General features: G+C 35.5%; 1 protein-coding gene across 2 annotated transcripts; it reads right to left on the bottom strand.

The window, feature by feature from the left end:
* Positions 1-12390: 12390 nt before the first annotated feature.
* LOC130046974 (uncharacterized) lies at positions 12391-17645 on the bottom strand. 2 transcript variants are annotated; one of them, XR_008796057.1, is made up of 5 exons: positions 17371-17645; positions 15313-15365; positions 13794-13934; positions 13335-13464; positions 12391-13242 (listed from the first exon to the last, which is right to left on the bottom strand). XR_008796057.1 is itself a non-coding variant. In XM_056140882.1 (5 exons), the coding sequence occupies exons 1-5, from the start codon at positions 17479-17481 to the stop codon at positions 12828-12830; spliced, it is 834 nt and encodes a 277-aa protein (XP_055996857.1). In that variant the 5' UTR covers positions 17482-17641; the 3' UTR covers positions 12391-12827. The 2 variants fall into 2 exon arrangements, 1 of the variants encoding a protein (XP_055996857.1); XM_056140882.1 differs by having other exon boundaries at positions 17387-17641.
* Between the last annotated feature and the right edge of the window lie 5299 nt (positions 17646-22944).

Here is a 22944-nt window from a genome sequence, read left to right as displayed (position 1 = left end):
GGATTGTCAATTTTAAACCTCATAGATAGGATTGAATTCCCAAAATTTCCCGTTTTCTCCTAAATGTTCTAATTTGTTTTTCTAAATTGACTTTGAAAAGTATAGATGCACATTATCATATCATAAATTTTACTTCCCCGTGTAATTTTATTATTTACATTCTTTCCCATGCTATACTAGTCTTTAAAGAGACTGATTCACTTACCCACCCCCTTTTGTTTTTCACTTTTAAAGGGAAAGGCAACCTTAACCACATTGTTGCCTTTATGAATACAGTATTACAAACAAAAATCCTTGCTTAACAATTAAATCATTATTAATCTATCTTATATTTCAAATTACCCGCCACCAAGAGAGAGACCATTGTAATTTAATTTATTACGTCACACCGTCGGTTCCGGTTTATTTCATCAGCAGCACTGTAAAAGGACAAGTCACAAACAGTTAAGTATGGAACCGTATAGATTTGAGCCCGATCTTTCGCAAGAAGAATTTAAGAAAAGAAGACGTTCAGTCGAGTCGCAGACCAAGCAGATGGTACTCGTTTTTTAATACATGTAAATGTCTCAAACCTCAACTTGTCATTACGCAAATGATGGATCCACAGTTTACATATAGTATTTTCTTTTCAAATAACTTTGTTGGGTCAGGAATTTCAGGGGGAAAACTTTTTTCACAACTCCCCTTCGCCTAAGTGTAATTAGGTGCTTGACAGGAAGGCATCCACCTATTTACAATGTATTCGTAAAATCTACCACATGCACATCTTTGATGATCTAAGAACCTCATGAAAACCGGAATAGAAGGTGTGACGTGAAAATTATTGATTTTTGTGGTCCTGGATACAAAAGAGTTCCACATCATGGCGGCCTCTATAGATGGCGGGAATTTCAATTTTTAACATTTTAGAATTAGTACTGAGGCTTATCTAGGCCGTATATCAACAGAATAGTATGACAAATCTTTATCATATAATCAATCCTATCATTTATCATTTATACATTTTTGGGTTTATCTACTATCTAATGTATTTAAAAGGTTTCACATAATCCCACCTCTGGTATACCCAGAGGTCCGTGTTTGTCCAACTTTCTATTTTGTATTCCTTATAGCAGTTGTAAGATTGATTATTGTTCGTTATTTTTACCTTTCATTTACTTGATTCTTTTGTATGAAGAGAAAGTGATACGCACCTTCTTTGCTTTCCACAGATAAGCCCCCTGTTTCATCTGAACATATCAATAACCAGTTATTTCTTTATTTAGCATGGATGTATGAAAGGTGAAGATAACGAACAGTATTCAATCTCATAAATCCCATAAGCAATACAAATTAAAGTTGGGGAAACATGGACCCTTAGACATACAAGCGGTGGGATCATGTACCTAGGAAGTGTAAGCATCCCCTGTCGACCGGTCATACCCGCCGTGAGCCCTACTGGTATATCTTGATGAGGTAAATGGAGTTATGTGTAATCAAATTAATGTGTCTTGAACAGCCTACATGTTGTAACTATCGGTATGACACAAGTCAGACAGGATTTGACACAATGATAGCTTGTATTGGCAAACTAGATTGTTATAACGACCATATAATTTGCGAAATGCTGACTTTTAACGAGATTGTTGAAACCACCGAACCGTCAACTTGTTTGTCAGTAGCCTGCATCGATTTAAAAACGAACAAGCTCTTACGTATCGAATCAGTTGAGAGATATAAACACCATGTGAAGATGATAATGGAATATTGCTATATAAATATGGGCAGTTGACGATGGAGAACGAAGGTTGCTTATGTTTGACGGTATCTATTCCTTTGTTTATATTTGAGTTTACGGAGCTGGCGGCATGATTCGGAAGGGGTATCATTCATGACCCGTGGTGGTTCAAAGATCTGTGATTGGCAACGGTCAACAGGGGATGCTTACTCCTCCTAGGCACCTGATCCCACCTCTGGTGTGTCCAGGGGTCCGTGTTTGCCCAACTATCTATTTTGTATTGCTTGTAGGAGTTATGAGATTGATCACTGTTCGTTATCTTCACCTTGCATCCACAATCATAGAGTTCAGTCTATATTCAAGTGTTAAAAAAACAAGGGACGTTATTGGCCAAACTTTACCGCGCTTCAAAAGCGGATCATATTTTGCAGGTAGAAAGGTGATAATTTTCTCGTTTCATTCATATATAACATGTACCATTTTCTTGTTGGTGATATTGAAAAAATAGCATTACAATATTGCATTGTTACCTCTGACGCTATCTTCTGACGGTCGCTTTTCCGGAACAACGTCATCGACCTTATAGGATTTACAGTCCCCTGATTCTCCTAGAATATTTTTTTCTAAAAGTAACAATTCTAACTTTTTATATAAAAATACTCATTGAGATCAAAGACTATTAAAAACTGGTATGCTATGGAAAATACATTATGCATTTACATGGATTTCAACAGTCTCGATTGAAGTCAGCATTTCGCAAATTCTATGGTCGTTATAACGATTTAGTTCGTCAATACAACCTCGCATTGGGTCAAATGCTGTCTGACGTGTTTCATACCGATTGTTAAGACGTTCTTGGCACACTGATTTGACTGCGGATAACTCCGTTTACCTGATCGGGATATGGGCTCACGGCGGGTGTGACCGGTCAACAGGGGGATGCTTACTCCTCCTAGGCACCTGATCCCACCTCTGGTGTGTCCAGGGGTCCGTGTTTGCCCAACTATCTATTTTGTATTGCTTGTAGGAGTTATGAGATTGATCACTGTTCGTTATCTTCACCTTGCATGTAACTGTATCATGGTCATAGACATTTTGTGGAAGAATCCTTTATTAATTAGAGTGAGGAAAATAATGCGTGTGTTTGCCAAAAATTGTTGAGTGGAATACAATCATATTTTCGAAGGTGCTGTTCGATGTCCTCCTATTCAAATGAATTATGGAAAATAAAATGGCTCTTAATTAAAAACGTCGATTGAGTCGGATAAATTACTTGTTATGCCATATACACCAAGGACTATATAACTGGTCTGCTTACATGTGTAGCGAAAAAAGTAACATACATCCCAACTATTTAGCTCTTGGGATATAACGTATCAGTTATTTAATCTTATTTTGAAAAGACAGGACGTCCAAACATATTCCCGTGACCTTTAAAAACGAAAGTAGAATAATTTCCAATCATCATGCGGTGTTTGACTGGACATACATGTACTTATTAAATCGCAAAGTAAGTAAAAGTTTATGAGGTTACATGATGGAACAGTTTGCTTCAGTTCTATAACATGCAAAATATTGACTTTGCGTATCGAAAACAGCCGATTTCCGCATTCATTCTTTATCAAAATTCATATTGTTTGCAACGATATTGATAATGAAAGAAGAATATCAAAGGATAATTAAACATGCAAAATATAAATCTGGTTGTTGCGTGCAAAAGGTTATTTTTCAGTTCTATAACATGCAAAATATTGAATTTGCGTATCGAAAACAGCCGATTTCTGCATTCATTCTTTTTAAAATTCATATTGTTTACAGCCAACAACCGACACTATATTGATAATGAAAGAAGAATATTAATGGATAATTAATCATGCAAAGTATAAATCTGGTTGTTGCATGCAAAACTATTTGTTTCTGATAAAGTTTATTCATAATTTATTTCAAATCAACAGATTCCGCTAAACAACTCCTCTTTATCGTATATTCATGATGTCATAATGCAAGGCGAAGATAACGAACAGTGATCAATCTCATAATTCCCATAAGCAATACAAAATAGATAGTTGGGCAAACACGGACCCCTGGACACACCAGAGGTGGGATCAGGTGCCCAGGAGGAGCAAGCATGCCCCGCCGACCGGTCACACCCGCCGTGAGCCCATAATAAAATATTAGGTCATTTTCATGTCAGTGAGATTAGAAGAACATCCTAGTTGTGTAAATGCAAGGTGAAGATAACGAACAGTGATCAATCTCATAACTCCTACAAGCAATACAAAATATATAGTTGGGCAAACACGGACCCCTGGACACAGGAATAATTAAGCATGGTATGAAAGTTGAAAAAATGAAAACAATCTCAACGGTATATAGCCAATAACGTACCTTATTCTTTTAAGTATAGACTATACAGCATATACCATATGGGCGGTTTAGAATTTACAGTTTGGACTACATTTCTATGAAATATCCCGAGAGATGTTGCTTTCTGGATTCTAAGCTTGATGAATTTCATTTCCTAATCGTAAAAATAATTTGTTATTTTATCAGATTCTATGAAAAAAAAATGTAATCTGGTCATATGCACGTGACTTGAAAGATAAACATCGATATTTCCTACAACATACATCTCATTTCTGCGGAAGCACTGCCGCATATCCTTTACCAGTCTTCCTTATGTTTGCACAAATTGATACTAGAGTTAGTACAGACACACTGTGAGGTCATTACCATCCAAACATTCTGGGAATAAGAATCAATGTTTGGGAGGCCCAAAATGATTTTTGTGAACATGAAAATGTGGACATAACGAACAGTAATCAATCTCATAAATCCCATAAAGATTACAAAATTAAGAGTAATACAAACACTGACCCTTGGACACACCAGAGGTGGGATCAGGTACCTAGGAGGAATAAGCATCCCCTGTTGACGGGTCACACTTTTAGTGAGGCCTTCATCTTCATTAGATAAACGGATTAATCCGTAGTCAAAATCAGTATGTCAAGAACGGTCTAACACTTCAGACAAAACTGGACCTAACGACATGTGTTTGCAATATAATGACCATAGAATTTGCAAAATTCTGCCTTCAAATGAAACTGTTGAAACCCTTGTAACATCAATTTATTTGTCAGTAGCGTCTCGATTTAAAATTGATCATCGCTCATAACTCCTATAAGCAATACAAAATAGAGAATTCGGAAAACACGGACCTCTGGATATACCAGAGGTGGGAGCAGGTGCTTAGGAGGAGCAAGCATCTCCTGTCGACCGGTCACACCCGCCATGAGGCCTATATCTTGATCAGGTTAACGGAGTTATCCGTAGGCAAATTATGTGCCAAGAACGGCCTAACAATAGGTATGAAACAAATCAAACAAAATTTGACCCAATTATAGGTTGTATTGACAAACTAAATTGTTATAACGACCATATAATTTGGGAAATCTTACCTTAAACGAGACTGTTGAAACCCTAGCACAATCAACTTGTTTGTCAGTAGTCTGCCTCGATGTAGAAGCTTTTGAATAAATTCTGCTTCATAAGAATATAAAAAGGCCTGCTAACAAATGAGCACAACTTGTACCCATATAATTTTCAATACACTGACGATCTTTTCACCAAAGACTACGAAGTTAATGTCAATGAGGAACTCCAGCATCTTTTTAGTTCAACTTCATAGTACTTGTATGGAATCGGTGGTGTTTTACAAAGTGATTTTTTGATAACTGATCACTATATATGAACATTCATTTTTCCGTTTTTTGTTGAAGAAGCAACTATCTATGTTGTCAAAAAGTATAGTGGTACAGTACGTTTGAAATTTCTCCTTCACAGCTTTTAATATGTTCGCGAGGGGCAAACATAGGTGCTTGGTAAAACATTTACTGGTTCCAGTGATGTATCTTTGTTAGGATTTTTATGAACTTTGGGAATCCAGTATAGTACAGTAACTCATATTCATCAACCCCAGTGACTGAATATTAAATGTGTCTAAAACAGAACAACGATTTGAAGATTTTCATCTTTAGAAAGGGCAGTCGAAGAGTTAAGTACGATTACCTAATATTGAATTAACACCAAGTTCGTTTACAATACAGTTGTAATAATGAGCTTTACAAACAAAGACAATGTTGTTACAAGCTTTGTTAGCTAGAATTAAAACATTTTCCTCTTGTAACCTATCAAATTCTTTTATCATTTCTGTTTTGCTAAACACAGAAGGATAGATGGTACGTACTTTTGTTTTAATGCGTGTAATACGAGATTTTAATAATTCTCTTCTACCGTATATACTCGCCTATAAGTCGGTTTTTTGGGAGTCAATTTTTGGTCCAAAACTCTATGTCCGACTTATAGGCGCGTTATAAGAAGATTGGTATTTTTCAGGGCGGCGTAAAGTAGTGTTTTTTAAATATCTAGACGTATTGTTTATGTATTTTAAAATGATGTATAAAGTACAAGTATTTACATATTTTTATCTAGTTTAAAATTATTTACATACCCGTAACTAATACTTTCAATTCAATTTCAATTCGTTTATCGATAAAATTGAATTACGAACCCGATTTAATATTGAAATATTCATATTATGTATACCGGCTGAAATATATTTCTTAAAAGATTGAATATTGTTAACAGATAATTTAAATCATCATTCTTGACTCTTAAAAACTCTATTGTTGATACAATGAATTATACCGGAATCCCACAATAACAGTTTTCGCGAGGCGCGTGCCACTAAGTAAACACAGTGTCAGGTACTGGTCATTAGGAGACCATAATTGCTTAGGTAATCAAGGGATCATGGTCCATGATAGATCAAGGGATGCATTTAAACCCCAAACGGATATGGTTTGGATATTTAGCGCCTCGTAATTATTAATTTCTCAAAATATTTTTTGAAACATAGGTAAAAACACTAGAGCATTGACTTGAAATGGTCAACCTATTCTGACAAAAATTTGTACCGACTTATAAACGGGTCAATGACAAATTCCTACAAAATAACCTTAAAAAATACAACCGACTTATAGGCGGACCGACTTATAGGCGAGTATATACGGTACTTTTAATCCATTCTGACATGTTATTAAGTTCTTTTTCATATTTAGTCCATCGTCTGGCGGTATTTGGCAGTGACTGTGATGTGGATCCTGACGGTTGTCACTGGTTTCCGTGTTTCAGACTGAAGTATATTTTGAGTGTTGACTTATGGACTAATTCAGATGAACAGTAATATCCATTAACAGCGTTCACGGACTTAGGACTCTTGGAACGTCCATGAACTTGTGAATGTGTTGACATGGTGACGGGTCCGGCAATAGACACTCTTAACAATAAATATTAATTGTCCTTGTATTTTATTGTATATTAAAAAGTCTTGTTTTGACTAATCAGAAAGAGGGTCATCTTGACAATGTTATAAATGATTTCTATTCTTCAAAACTTGAGGAATGTGTATAAAATCTGAAAGTTTTTCTAAAATCATAAACGGCATCAATCAGAAAAACCTTGAAGCAAAAATCGGATGCTACGCAAAACTACTTAGATACATATTTACCCTAGTACATCTCTAACGTTGTTTCAGGATGCCACTGAACAAGAACTCAAATCTCTCATAATTAAAGCTCCTAGTAGATCATATGAACTCGACCCTATTCCCACGTCTCTTCTGAAAAAGAATATAGAATAATTGCTTCCCTTGATCACCAGGATCGTCAACTCCTCTATCGACCAGAAAATCTTTCCTTCTATATTTAAGGTGTTGAAGTAGCAACCCAGCACAAGTGGTTGTCAAGCTCTTTGTCCACTTGGGGAGTTTTCCAGTGATTTTGCTTAGACTCAGTCTTTTTTTTCAGTCCTGTAAGTATAACGTTTTCTCGAATACAAAGAGATTTGGTGCCAAACGAAGCGAGGGACCAAATCGAGTGGCGAGATATAAAAGTTTAACAACATACTTAGTACATGTTTCACGCAAGAAATGTAAACTCTTTGTGGTCTTTATTTAATTTATTATAACCCTTTCGTATGTTTATCCTTGAATTAAGATCACCAGCGTTTATCTTAATTGGTGAAATTTTGTATTGGCTGGGTTTGATAATTTGTGCCCTGAAGGGGAGTTTATTTGTATTTAAAAGCCAGGTGAAGGTGCACAGTGAGTAGTTTTCAAGAATGATTAGGTTTTTTGTACACATCAATATATCTTCATCCATTTGTCAATATTGTATGTCATGTCTTTTCAAATGGATTTAAGTTAAGAACTTACATAATGTACTAAACTTATTCTTTTGGACATTTTTCAGCATGATAGAATATAATTACATGCGTTTCCTCGATATCATTTATGAACATTATATGGAAAACAGATTATTTGGGTGACCAACAAAACGGATCAGAGATCCTGATAGAGTGATATAAAACTGCCCCTGTGTTTTTTAAATTTGTTTGAAATGATAGATAGGTGTATGTACATGTATCACTTTGTTACGATAACCCGAACACAAGATGTTGAGTACACATCTTATAAATGTACTATTTTCATGAAATGTTAGAGATGGTGTATAACAGATACAAGTAAGAGAGAGAGAGAGAGAGAGAGAGAGAGAGAGAGAGAGAGAGAGAGATCTAAAATAGATTTATATCAGCATGTCTGATCTCTTTTTTCTGTTGGTCGTCCAAGCCAACAAAAATTTTATGTTGTTTTTGTTTTAAAATTCAGTGTTCCATACCAATACTTGTAACTGAAACACCGTATTCAGAAAGCGCGACGCCCTTCCTTGTTTGTTCCCTATCATTGAGAATTATTGGTTTAATAGTCACAAATACAATGGTACAGTTACCCAACCATGAAGTATGGCCTTAGGGTGTACCAAGTAAATTGGTACACGCCAACAACTTTTGCTCGAAGTGTGAAACATGTACAAAAGAATCAACACAATGTATTTTATGAAATCCCGTATCTATTAGTCATCAAGTTTAGATATCATATCCACCCTACTTACTATTGTTTTAATTTCATGGATCAAATTTCATTTTGAACAACTGGCTTGTAACTGATTATCAATTATTTTTCAATTACAGTTGATTTCTGTAAAAAAAAAAAAAAAAAACACTATATAAAACTTCCATTTCTCCGTCAATTCAAATCACTAACTAGTTCTAATTACTATTCATCTGTAATTATCAGAATTGTATAGATTGATGATTTCAGCTTCTTCATCATCAACTTCCCATATTTATGTAGCAATATTCCATTTATCGCCTGCATATGGTGTTTATATCTCTCAACTGATTCGATAAGCAAGAGCTTGTTCTGCGTATGGTCAGTTTTTAAATCGAGGCAGACTACTGACAAACAACGTGATGGTACAGGAGTTTCAACAACCTCGTTTAAAGTCAGCATTTTACAAATTCTATGGTCGCTATAACGATCTAGTTCGTCAATACAACCTCGCATTGGGTCAAATGCTGTCTGACGTGTTTGATACCGATTGTTGACCGTTCTTGGCACACTGATTTTTACTACAGTTAACACCGTTTACTTGATCAAGATATAGGACTTACGGCTGGTGTGACCTGTCGACAGGGGATACTTACTCCTCCTAGGCACCTGATCCAACCTCTGGTGTGTCCAGGAATCCATGTTTGCTTAACTAATAATTTTGTATTGCTTATTGGGAGTTATGAGATTGATAACTACTAGTTATCTTCAGCTTCTAAAGCGTAAGCTGTTAAATCCACCTCTGACACCATTCTTTTGTTTGAGTACTTTGAGTTTCTTATAAAATGTCTTATAAATTTCACATTGAAATCGAAGTTTGTTCTGCGCATAGTAAGTTTTTAAATCATATTTCTGATATAGATGTGATGCAATATAATAGTGTTATTTGTGCTCTTTCGAAATGCTTCAAGATTTTGAAAATTGAGAGGACCTGTATGTTAAAAATTTGTCTTCCTTATTTACCATTTTATTTTGAAAATATTCTGCCAAATGTCAGATGTACAAATATTATTTACAATTGTATAAACACAACTGAGGTAACTCCTACTTCAATACCAAAGTGGAATGTAGAGTTATCTCCCCATGGTGTCAATGATATATGCATAAAGGATGCTTTCAAAGTTTGTTTCAAAACTACATCAGATTCCTCTGTACAGTGGCTACAGTATGGACTTCTTCACAGAATTCTTCCTGTCGGCTACTATCTCAAAAAAATTCAAATCAAAACATCAGATGTTTGTAACTTGTGTAAAAAAGAAACAGAAACTATTCAACATATGTTTGTGAGTTGTAATGAGGTACTGGATCTTTGGAGAGCTTTAAGTTTGCATATTTACAGGATTACTTCAAAAAGGATTGGTTTTAATTTTGAAAATATAATTTTAGGAGAATTACCACTTACTAAAGACAACATGAAAATTAACTTTATTATTCTGTATACTAAACAGTATATTTTCAATACCTCATTAAAAGGTAAAACATTAAGCATTTTAGGTCTTTTGAACCATTTGAAAATAAAATACAGTATTGAAAGGTGTTTATCTATTTACAATTCCAATCAATTATTTTTTGAAAAACAATGGAATTTGTGGAACAATATATTTGAACCCACTGAACAGTATATTTTTTACTGCATGTTTTGTATAAATTTACATATTTTTGATACTATTATAGCAACCTCAATAATTATTTCTTTGGTATAATTTCAGTTAATTTTGAAATGTATGAGTGGAGTATGAATGGTTGGTATGAGTGATTATATATCCATTGTACATCTTACCTATAAAAGTATATAATATGATGCACTTAATTTCTATTTGTACAATGGACAATGCTAATAAAAAAAAAATATCTAAAAAAAAAAAAAAAGTTTTTAAATCGAGACAAGCTACTGACAAACAAGTTGATGGTGCAGGGGTTTCAACAGTCTCGATTGAAGTCAACATTTTGCAAATTATAGGGTAGTTATAACGATATAGTTCGTCAATACAACCTATCATTCTGTCAAATGCTGTCTGACGTGTTTCATACCGATTGTTAGGCCGTTCTTGGCACACTGGTTTTGACTAAGGATAACTCCGTTTACTTGATCAGCATATAGGGCTCACAGCGGGTGTGACCGGTCGACAGGGGATGTTTACTCCTCCTAGGCACCTGATCCCACCTCTGGTGTGTCCAGGGGTCCGTGTTTGCTCAACTATCTATTTTGTATTACTTACAGGAGTTATGAGATTCATCACAGTTCGTTATCTTCAATTTTCATAGAGAATATCTTTTCCAACATGCCATACACTGTACATCATAGTAATGTTTGGTTTCTGGCAATCTTCCCTTATACGAGCGCACACTTCAGATTTCGAGATGGCAATCGGTTATGATGGTCCCAATCTGCAGATTGTTTTTCGTCCCTTCAACAGTCCGCTTCAAACCTTTCTCCAATGCATTGCTATTTTCCACCTCATTGCTCTACAGAAAACTGATATACCCGGTACATAATAGGATATCATTTTTATCTTTTGATCTATCAACAAACTGATAATTCTTTCATACACAGTAAATATGTCATGCTCTGCATTTGAAATAAGTTCGGCCAAATTGAGTGCTAGCAAGCTGCATAAGTTGATTTTTTAAAATTATTAATGCACAAAATAAACTCAATTCTTACCTTTCCTAACGACTTAAATTTGACATGTATTTAGAACCAAGAATTGACACGACAGTTAATTTACCTGCACTAGTTTTGTGTCGATGACAACGCCGTCCTGGGTCAATGGTACTGTAAGATCCGAATTATGCACAGTGGCCAGTTGAGTCGACACGGCCGTCGGCTCCTATAATTGGTAATCTGCCAAGACATTTCTTTCTTCCAAGGCACCAACAAACTGTTCATTACAAGTGTTCTCTTTATAGAATCTTTAGTAGCATATTTATATATCACGCACATTATCCCATACATGCTGTAAGGAAGGGGTTGAAAAGAGGATTCGTATTAAAAATTACTTAGTATAGTTGGGATTGTTGTTTTGTTTTTTTTTATCAAAAACCTGAATATGTGATGTTTCTCAAGTTTTACTGTCAATAAATATAATTTTTCTGTATCAAACAATTTATAGAGAAAAAAATTGTATGATTTCAACAACGGGATACTTCGGTGTAAAAAGGACCCATAAATTTTTATTTCGGAAATTCAACAAAAAATTGCGATCATATTTTACACAACTGTTGGTGATAGTGCATTATTTCATTAGAGAATGGGGAAGGCCATATAGTAAGAAGTTATGCTTCCGATCATCATTAAGAGGAACTTGTTGGTAGGAGTTGTGAGATTGATCACCGATCGTTATTTTCATCTTTCAACTTTCATTCATTCAATAAATAAATCTTTCTTAGGAGAAATTTAAGCAGTATTTATCACCTACCCTGGGTAATATTTATCCATTTATCGATTGGAAAGCATTATACATATTCTTCTATTTCCCATTCATTTACGTTGTTCAATTTCCAATATATGTATAGTGTACTGTAAATATTGGGTACAACGTATACTTCATAGGTTGTTCACTGCTTAAATGTCGTTTAACCTGTAATAAATTTGTCTGTAAACAGCATTTAAACATTGCATTTTTAAAAAGATTAAAAAAAGGAAATCAAAGATAAATAACTGTATAATTCATTTAATATAGTAATCATACTAGATACTTTACAGCAATCTACTTTTTGCGATAGCGTCTGAGGAAAGTCCCTCGAGCACAATCCTAAGTCCCTGATGACTAATATAAGTACGATACATTTAATAAGATTGGGAATTCTCTCTAGAATTAAAATATTCATCATTCCAAATACCAGCGAAGTAGATTTAAGCGAAAGTGAGTAGAATTGGTATAATTCATATACATGTTTCCCAAAAGCCCTCAGAAATCATAAATATTCATTCAATGTATACAAATGCACAACGAATCGATCAATGCAATGTATTTAACAAATATATGATGAAAGTGATATGAGATGACAATAAATAACAATGTTGTATAACTCTGACTTCGTCTTATCATAAACTTTCTAGTCCCGATAGAGATACCTAGATGGTAAAATCAGACTTCGTCAAATCCATTCGGGGTGAACTAGACTATAAGGTCTGGAGTTTTGTGCACTACGTTGGTCAGTGGAGGGGTGTCTCAAACGTTCTTGCATATTTCCTCCATCAGAAGTGTCTGTGCTACTTCCACTTTCTCCATCCTCCAGTACATGTGGATTACGTATTATGGCCGTACTGTACTGGTCTGCTGGGATATCCACTGACGTAAATTTAGGGAATATGATTCGACTGTAGTCATGTGTCACGTGCTTTTCAAATTCTCTATTATACGTGTATTTCGTAATATCGATGTCACTGTATTGTCTATGTTCGTGTGCATTGCTGATGTAACGAATCAACTGAATGTTTTGTGACTTTTTCTGTGGGATTGACTTCATTTTCATGGCGTTGTCCACTTTATACTTTCCTTGTCTTCGTGTTCTTCAAAAATAGTTAGAAAAACGAACTTGACAAGTTGACAATATTTGCATGTGCATACTCATAAGTATGAATTTCTAGATTTGCATACTTACCTATATAAGCAGATCATAAAACACATGATGAAACTTAGAATAGGCAGAGTCGTTATTGCAGGAACCATTAGTCTAACAAGCGGGCATGCTTCTTTGTTGTCTGTCGTAGTTTCTGCCTTTTCCGAATCTACTACTCATTAATGGAGAAATACGGGTTATTTAAAATGAAATTCGTTGAAATCATATCAATATAATCGTGTAATCATATTTTGATATAATATTTTATATCAGTTGAGGGGAAGCTTGCTTGTAATGTAAGGGCTTCACCATTCCGATATTTAGTCCTTTGTAAGATCGATTTTGTGAGTACATTTTTGTATATAGCATGAAGGATACTTACATGTGTGTACCTCATTTGTGGTTTGTGGTATAATGATGAAGTGAACAAACATTTAAATCTTTGCATGGACTAATAACAAGGTCTTTTTTCTAATTTATCAAACCAAATGCCAAACTTACTTTTACTTTTGGTTTCGATGCACCCGACGTACTGATTACAGGTTTCTGAGTTTGTACAGTTACAAGCCTCTTTACACGATTTTCCGAAATATCCATCCACACATTGTTTTTCGCAATTATCTCCGAAGAAACCAACACACTCTGTTTGCAAAAAACAAGTTGTAATCAAACACATGATGGATAGTTTTAAAGAATTTAGTTCATGCTATTCTGTAATTAGAACATTTATGTTGTAAATGTCTTGTAAATTTTATTATGAATCCCAATTAATTGATTCTGATTAAAGGACATTTATAAATGGTTACCAAAGCAACCATATACAATTTTCTATCAGATAAAAGGTGGAATATTCATTAGAATTTTCTTGTAAATTTCTTTGTACAATTCACTTAATTTTCTCTAGAGCAGAGTTCAATCGATATCTGATTCTAAAAAATGTGAATACCATACCTAGTAGAATAGAGTGCATAAATTCTGTTAGATACAAATCTGTTGTGTAAATTACCAAATTATTCAATGAAAGTGTACCTACTGCTCAGCAGAAAATGTGTACATGACGTCAAACCCACTTGATGTTATTGACCACGAGTAACTGATTTGTCTGAATCTTACAGATAGTTGTATTTGATAATTAACACAATCGTTATCATTTCCCTACAAAATCACTCTGGTGTCATTTACATGTACCAGACTGTTTGATAGATGACCTTTTTTTTTTTTTTTACATTCTTGTGAAGCAAAACTTATTCAAAAACGTCTACGTGAGAGGAAGAAATATCTTGCTGTGGCCTTCAATTTTATATTTACATTTATCTATTAACAATAATAATTTTCATTCATATGTCGAACCGATATATCTCTGTGAACTCGATATAAAGGACACCACAAAGTCGTCCACTTCTGCTTCATACATGAACTTAGATATTATATTGACAATTGATATTAACGGCAAAATAACAACCCAACTTTATGACAAACGGGATGATTTCAGCTTCTCCATCGTCAACTTCCCATATATATGTCGCAATGTTCCATTATCACTTACACATGGTGTTTATATCTCTCAACTGATTCGATACACAAGAGCTTGTTCTCCGTAAGGTCAGTTTTTAAATCAAAGCAGTCTACTGCCAAACAAATTGATGGTGCAGGGGTTCCAACAGTCTCGTTTAATATCAACACTTTGCAAATTCTATGGTCGTTATAACAATCTAGTTTGCCAATACAAACTATCATTGGGTCAGATGCTGTCTGACTTGTTTCATACCGATTGTAAGGCCGTTCTTGGCACACGTATTTTGACAACGGATAGATTCGTTTACCTGATAAAGATTTTGGGCTCACGGCGGGTGTGACCAGTCAACAGGGTATGCTTACTCCTCCTAGACACCCGATCCTACATCTGGTATATCCAGGGGTTTGTGTTTGCCCAACTCACTATTTCGTATTGCTTGTAGGAGTTAAGAGATTGATAACTGTTTGCTACCTTCACCTTTCCCTAATATACTGAACCACTTACCAATGCATTCACCTTTTATTTTTCTGTAGCTCGAACAACATTCTTTTGTCTTACTGTAAAAGATGAATTTAGAGACAGTTAACTTAATATTGAAACTGGTTGGTTCTATATTGTAGAAACGAAGCAATTTTACTCTTTAACTTTTGTTTACAAAATAGCTACATACTTGATTATAATGAGATCAGTCCGTATTTTGTACTCGTTTTGGGAGTTGAGATTGATTACTGTTCGTTATATTAACTTTTCATTAATAGAATCTGTTTATATCACGTTTACATATAATACTCTGATATGTTAACGGTGGTATCTTAGGCGCGAGAGCACTGCCATTGCATACTTTTATGTGGATTTATCCATCACATGCACATGTTTGGGGCTGGTATATATAAGTGTAATTAATTAAATGTGGAGCACTTTTATTCAGTTTGTGAGTAAAATGTCCGGAGTTTACACATCGATAAATTCTTCAAAAAGAATGTTTAATCCTATAATAAAGCACAAACAAACAATTGTGATTTAAATATATTTTGGAACTGTATATTTTCCTGCTTTTTTATTGAATTATATATATATTCATATAATTATATATATATATATATATATATATATATATATATATCACTAAATAATCACAACTAGGTACTGAAAATTTTCGCCCCATCCCGGGGTCGAACCAGCGACCTGCGGCACCCACCGCCTAGCAAGACTGTCAAACCAGTGCGTAAGTCCACTCGGCCACAACGACTTCGTTAATTGTTTATCACATGTATCGTTTAGATCCTAGGGGTAAACGTAAGGTTGGGTGTTATAATTGTTTGTTTGTGCTTTAAATATATGTATATATATATATATATATATATATATATATATATATATATATATATATATATATATATATATCTAAGTCTGTTCAGTATGACTGATTCTGAACGGAGTAATTGAATAGTTTTGTTGTTTTTTAATGTACATTTGTATGGGTTGAATTATCCACTTTATTACTTATATTAACCTCATGGATGTTTTCATTTTTTCTCCTCCTAATTATGCTTGGTAAAGGGAAAAGAACTGACACCACTGCCACATATACCGACAATATTGATTTATCATTGAATTATGAAATAATAAACATTTACACTGGAAATAGAAAGTTTAGTACATAATAAAATATTTCGCGTTTGTAGTGACTTGAAGTCACCTGGATAACAATGTGTAATTCCGTAATGTTCTCTCTGTGTTGGGAAAACCTAAATGTCTCGTTCTGGAACACTGGTGAATGGAAAATGTGTTACGGTCGGCGACGTCTTGCATAAGTCTCTCGACTCGAAAGAAAAAGAAGGTATATGTGTTACAGTTAGAGCTCACCGTGCTGACAAGTATCATAAATACGTAAAATAACATTTACACGTTGCTAGTGATTTACATTCCCTGGGAATTATATTATAGATCTTTAATAGTTTTGCGTGCTATTTTGATCGATAAAACTTTAATACTTTGATTTAGTTTTTCGAAATTATACAATACTTACAATTCCAAATACGTTTGACACTTTGCTATTCTATATCAATTGATAATAGTTACCATAATACACAATACTTTACTACAACTGATTGATATATTTTTGATGAAAGTCATTTTACCAAGCATTGTTACCTTTTAAAATCAGAAGGCATTTAAGAAAAGAAGTAGTACCAGAACAGAAGAAGGCTGATATACCACAGTTTTAACTGAGAGAACAACCGAAGACGTTTCACATCAGTAGTGAGTGCTCCTTCGCAAAGCTCAGTATTTAAGGCGAAAATCACGAGCCTTTCGGGTATGACCTTTAAAACGGAAGTTATGTATCACGGTAGAGAAAACCTAGTGATTTTTTACATCAGTAAAACGTTATCTAATGAGACATAAAAACAATAAATAATCCAGCTGAGCACCTTGCATAGATCAAAACTTCACCCAAACCTAGTGAATTTTTACATCAGTAAAACGTTATCTAATGATTCACCTTCCACGTAAAGCAATAAATAAACCAGTTGAAAGACTTATTCTTATTTCACTTCTTACATTACATGAGCCGTACTTTGAATCTCCTATAGAGCATACTCCTTCTTTTGCACAAACAGTCCATTTTAGATAAAATGCATATAATATGAAAATCTGCAGAAAAACGACCATTTTGATAACTGTTCTGGAAATGTTGGATTTTTAAGAAATATGATCGTATATTCGTACTTCAATTTTAATCGTTTCCTCGTTTATAATCACGACATACTTGAATTCACGAAAGTGTATCACACGCTATAAAGAATAAAGTGCGATGACTATCAAAATCTGCCCTGTAATATACTCAAAACGAACAAGTTATGAAATAAGATTTTATGAGCACAGCTAATAAAATCAATTACTGAATTGACACTTTTAGAGCTCATAGATAGGAACAAATTCTCGGAAGTTCTCATTTTCTCCCATGTATGCTAATTTTTGCTAAATTGGCTTTGAAAATATAGGTGTACATTATCATATCATAAATTTTACTTCCCCGTGTAATTTTATTATTTGCCTTCTTTCCCATGTTATACTAGTCTTTAAAGAGACTGATTCACGATCCCACTTTTCTTTTCACTTTTAATGATCAAAATGAAAGGTGAAGATAACGAACAGTGATCAATCAATCTCATAACTCCTATAAGCAATAAAACATCTACTGTCTAATGTGTTTAAAGGGTTTCATTTGATCACACCTCTGGAATGTCCAGGGGACCGTGTTTGTCTAACTCTCTATTTTATATTCCTAATAGGAGTTATATGATTGATCACTATTCGTTGTGTCCACCTTTCATTTACATTTAGAGCCTACATGATTTTTATGTATGAAGAGAAAGTGATACGCATCTCCTTTGCTCAACACATATATACGCCATGTTTCATCTGCACAGATCAATAAGTCATTGTTTCTTTATTTAGCATGGATTATATTTATACAACGTTTACCAAATGGGGAATACTTGGGCGGTTTCGAATATATATAATACATAAATTCTAACATTTATATTCATTTACTAAATCACTGCTTGTTTACATTGCTTCTATTTTGTTGCATAAAACGAACTCCTAGCCTCTGTCACAATTGTATTGTGAGGTACGTCAACACATAAACATGACGTCACACTTCGTCTCACTCTGCCTTTTATCAACATTGCACGATGCACTGTATTTTGGAGCTAGGAGACTTCAAGATTGGGATGACAATCTACTTAAGTTCAAAATCTTAATCCGAGGTGTGACTTGCGAGATCTTTGTAACACATGTTGTATTTTTTCAAATCATTACGCGTGCTTTAGCTAGTTCATAATCCGTTCATAGTAAATATGAACGGATTGTGTCGCGTGCTGAAATTGGTTTGTTCATAGAGGAAAATGCGATTTGTAATATAAATATATTTCTATGAAATATACCACGAGATGTTGTTTTCTTGATTCTAAGCTTGATGAATTTCATTTTCTAATCGTAAAAATAATTCATTGTTATAATATCAGATTCTATGAAAAAATAACTAGAATCTGATTAGTTATTTGGTCATATGCACGTGACGTAAAAGATAAATATCGCAGTTTCCTAAAACATAAATCGTATCTCATTTTTGCGGAAGCCCTGTCGCATTTCCTCTCCCATTCTTCCTTATGTTTGAACACATTGGTACTAGAGTTAAAAACTAGTCAATCTGTCAAAATTTAAGCCAAACCTCAAACTAATGCCAGTTATCATTATTTAGATAAATGCCTTTAATCCATGGGCAGGCGCGACAACTCCTGTGTCCTTGTCCAACTCCAAACGTTTTGGCGACCTTATGCTTAATCATATTCTATAGCATGTAATCAAGCCTGTACTGACACTGATCATCTGCAGCATTGTCCGGCCATTTTACCATTGTCCTAGCAGAAGATATTTGGAATAGAAATTCATTAACATCGACATTATGCCGCCCAAGAAAAGACCCGGAGCTACTGTTAACAACAAAACGAAGAGCCGTAAAACGCATGGTACAGGGGTTAAAACCCGAAACTGGGGTGAAACGCCGAGGTCAACAAATACAAAGACGACGGGTCAAAATATTACCCCCATAATGGTAGACCTTCATGATTGATCCCCCCTCCCCCCTCCCCCCACGGTCACCAGTTTTCCGCCCAAGACAATTTCCTAGGGTATCGATGCTGTATGTGAAGCTCAAGCGGGCCTAAACGGGACAGGGTCAACAGGTAATCATGTTATCAACTTTGTTGGTCATGATTCTATGTATCACTATAATCAGTCAGGCCAAAATCATGCAACATTAACAGGCTTATCGTTTGGTGAACGGGTTCATGTCAGTCGGCCAAATGCCGAGTTAAACATATTTGACCCAGTAGGATTTCATGTACCTCCGGCCATTAAATCTAAAATTTGGGCAGGGCAGTGCATTGATTTGCCCCTCCTTTTGAAGCAAAGCCCGCAACTTGCGCACTGACCCCCATGTTACTGGGGAGCTTGTTGTCAAGGATGGGCAAATCATGATTGAAAAACAGCAGCTTAAAACTATAACCAACATTCATACTTGGACAACAGCTTTTATCATTTACATGTCTATTTATTTAGAGAAGTTCTCAGACAAAGGTCAGGAACTGTTAAAATACATGCACAACATTCGCGTCGCAGCTAGCAGAGTAGACCATGCTGGTTGGTCCAAGTATGACGAGCAATATCGCCTTAAAAAAGAGCGGTACCCATCATCATCATGGGGGGTGGGGGGGATGGGGGTGGATTCAGAATTATGGGTCATGTACATATCAGCCCCGCAGCTTGAGCAGTCAACTCGGGTTACTGACAGCTATTCGGTCAACAGTGGGAATAATTTTCCCTTTCGTGGCAATTTTAGACAAAAACAACAAATCACACAGGGACATAACACCCAGAGCGGAGGACAAGGGGCCAAATATAATCAATTCCCCAACAAAATTTCAAAGCCAATAGGTATCTGCTATGCCTTCAATAGGGGCTCCTGTTCTTTCAACCCCTGTAAGTTTCGACGCCGATGCACGGCTTGTTGCGGACCACACCAAATTTGTATAGCTTGGCGCATACCCCCATCAAATATCTTGAGTTATGTAATGCACTTTCATCATACCCTGTTATACCAGATAGAATTCAGAGCATGCATGGTTTTAAATTTGGTTTTCTCCTGCATTATGCAGGCCCACGGACACATAGGGAAGCCAAAAATTTGAAGTTAGTACGCTTAGTATCTATGATGGTAAAATAAAAGTTAGATAAGGAAGTTAGCTTGGGTAGAATGGCAGGCCTTTTTGACGCCATTCCTTTTCCTAATTTAAGAGTTTCACCAAAAATGATGGTGACCAACGTTTGATTCATCATCTATCATATCCATAATTCGAGTCATTGACCCAGATATTTGTACCGTCAAATATAGTAACGTAGATGAAGCAGTTCCTATGAACCAAAATTTAGGCCGGGGGGGGGGGGCTTTTTTTCTTTAGCTAAAGCTGACCTCAAAAGTGCTTTCCGTTTACTGCCCATCAACCCAGGTGACTTTGATCTACTTGGCATTAAATGTACTGTTCAATATTATTATGACAAATGCTTGTCATTTGGTTTGAAACTTCCTTGTGCTTTATTCTAACAAATTTAGCACGTTTTTGCATTGACAGCTGGCTAAGGCATCTGGTAACCATAACATAATACATTACCTTGAGGATTTTTTATTTGCGGGGGGGGGGGCATCTCGAGATGACACATGTAGACACACTTTACAGGTATTTCACCAAGTTAGTGACCGGCTTGGTGTCCCTATCGCTCCAGACAAGACAGTTGAGACAACTACTTGTTTAGTTTTTCTAGGTGTTGAATTCGACACCTTATCCATACAGATGCGATTGCCTCAAGATAAATTAACAGAGTTGGTTAAGATGATAGAGGACTGCATCGGCGCTAAGAAAATTACCCTACGTGACCTGCAATCTATTATTGGTTCTTTGCTTGTCAAGTCGTAGTCGCAGGTCGAGCTTTCATTAGGAGGCTAATAGATGCTACTATTGGAATTAGGAGGCCTAATTCCAAATTAGGGTATTTACTGCCATGAAGTTAGTTTGCTGGTGGACTGTTAGTCCCCGAGGGTCTCTACAGCCCAGTAGCTAAGTACTTCGTTACTAGCTTGAAAATACGGATGTATATTTAATTGCTGTTATAAAATTTAGAAATTCATTTCAAAATTAAGGATTATCTCCCTCATGCATAGCTCTTATCCTTGGACGAATTTGGCTCCACTTGTTTGGAACGCTGTTTTTGGCTATATTTAGATCTAAAACTTCATAGTTATTTTGGATTTCAAACATTTCGGTTGAGCATCACTGAAGAGACATTATTTGTCGAAATGCGCATCTGTTGCATCAAAATTGGTACCGTATAAGTTTTACATTTAGAGATGTGGTTACAATTCCTTAGTCAGTACAATGAAGTTACTATATTCCTTGATAGATTTTGGGTTGCTAATGAAACTAATAATTTTTACACAGATAGTGCTGGTGGTCAGTCGGGTGGTTTTGGTATTTTTTTTTTTTAGGGCAAATGAGCTTTTGCCAGATGGCCGCACCAATGGTATGTGCTAGGTAGGTTTCAGGATTTGACGTTCTTTGAAATGTTCAAAGTGGCTGCTGCTCTATCAGTTTGGGGGCCATTACTGGCAAACAAAAGGATATTGTTTCGTATTGATAGCCAAGCAGTAGTTTATATCATGAATGAACAAATCTCCAGATGTCATGGTTATGGTCAGGCGATTTGTGCTTCAAACCTAATATTTCATATCATATTTAGAGCCGAGTATATAAATACAAAATCGAATGTCATAGCAGATTCAATTTTTTGTCAGTGGTCTCGATTTCGGGCATTATCACCTCGGGCAGATCCAGTGCCTAACCCACTCCCCCCAGAAATATGGCAGGTTTAAGGGAAGAGGCTAGCAGACTACTGCAGGCATCTATGGCCGACAAAACTTGGCAGACCTATAATACAGCGTGTGAAAGCTTCAGTCTGTTCAGGTATCAATTCCCATTACCAATTGTTTGGCCAGCCCCACTAGATGTCATTGTGCAAGTTTTAGCATACTTGTATCTTAAAGGTCGGTCACCCTCTTGTATGAGAAGATATATGTGTGGTTTGTCTTACATCTTCAAAATTCAAGGTCTGGCGGACAATACCAAATCCTTCTTGGTCACTAAAATTTTGGAGGGAGTAAACAGGCTCAAATAGACTCAAGACACTCGAGCTCTAATTACATATAACATCCTTGTCAGGATCATGCAGGCACTGGGCAACATTTGCACATCAAGCTACGAAACTTGCCTATTTCAGGCTGCATTTAACTTGGCGTTTTTTTGGGTTTTTTGTTTTTTGTTTTGGATTCCTGCACGTAGGCGAATTAAGAATTACATCACTTAAGAGTTCTGACTTAAGACAATTGCGACGTAGTGACATCGACATTGTTAGATCCAATGGCCATCGCTTAATTAAGCTTACATTTCGACAATCCAAAACTGACCAGTCAGGTAGGTCATGTACTTTGTTTCTTTCAGAAACAGGGGATGTTGC

Source organism: Ostrea edulis, chromosome 6 (genome assembly GCF_947568905.1).
Source record: "Ostrea edulis chromosome 6, xbOstEdul1.1, whole genome shotgun sequence".
Lineage (NCBI taxonomy): Eukaryota > Metazoa > Mollusca > Bivalvia > Ostreida > Ostreidae > Ostrea > Ostrea edulis.
Note: the sequence above shows the minus strand (reverse complement) of the source record. Positions and strands in the feature narration are given on the sequence as shown.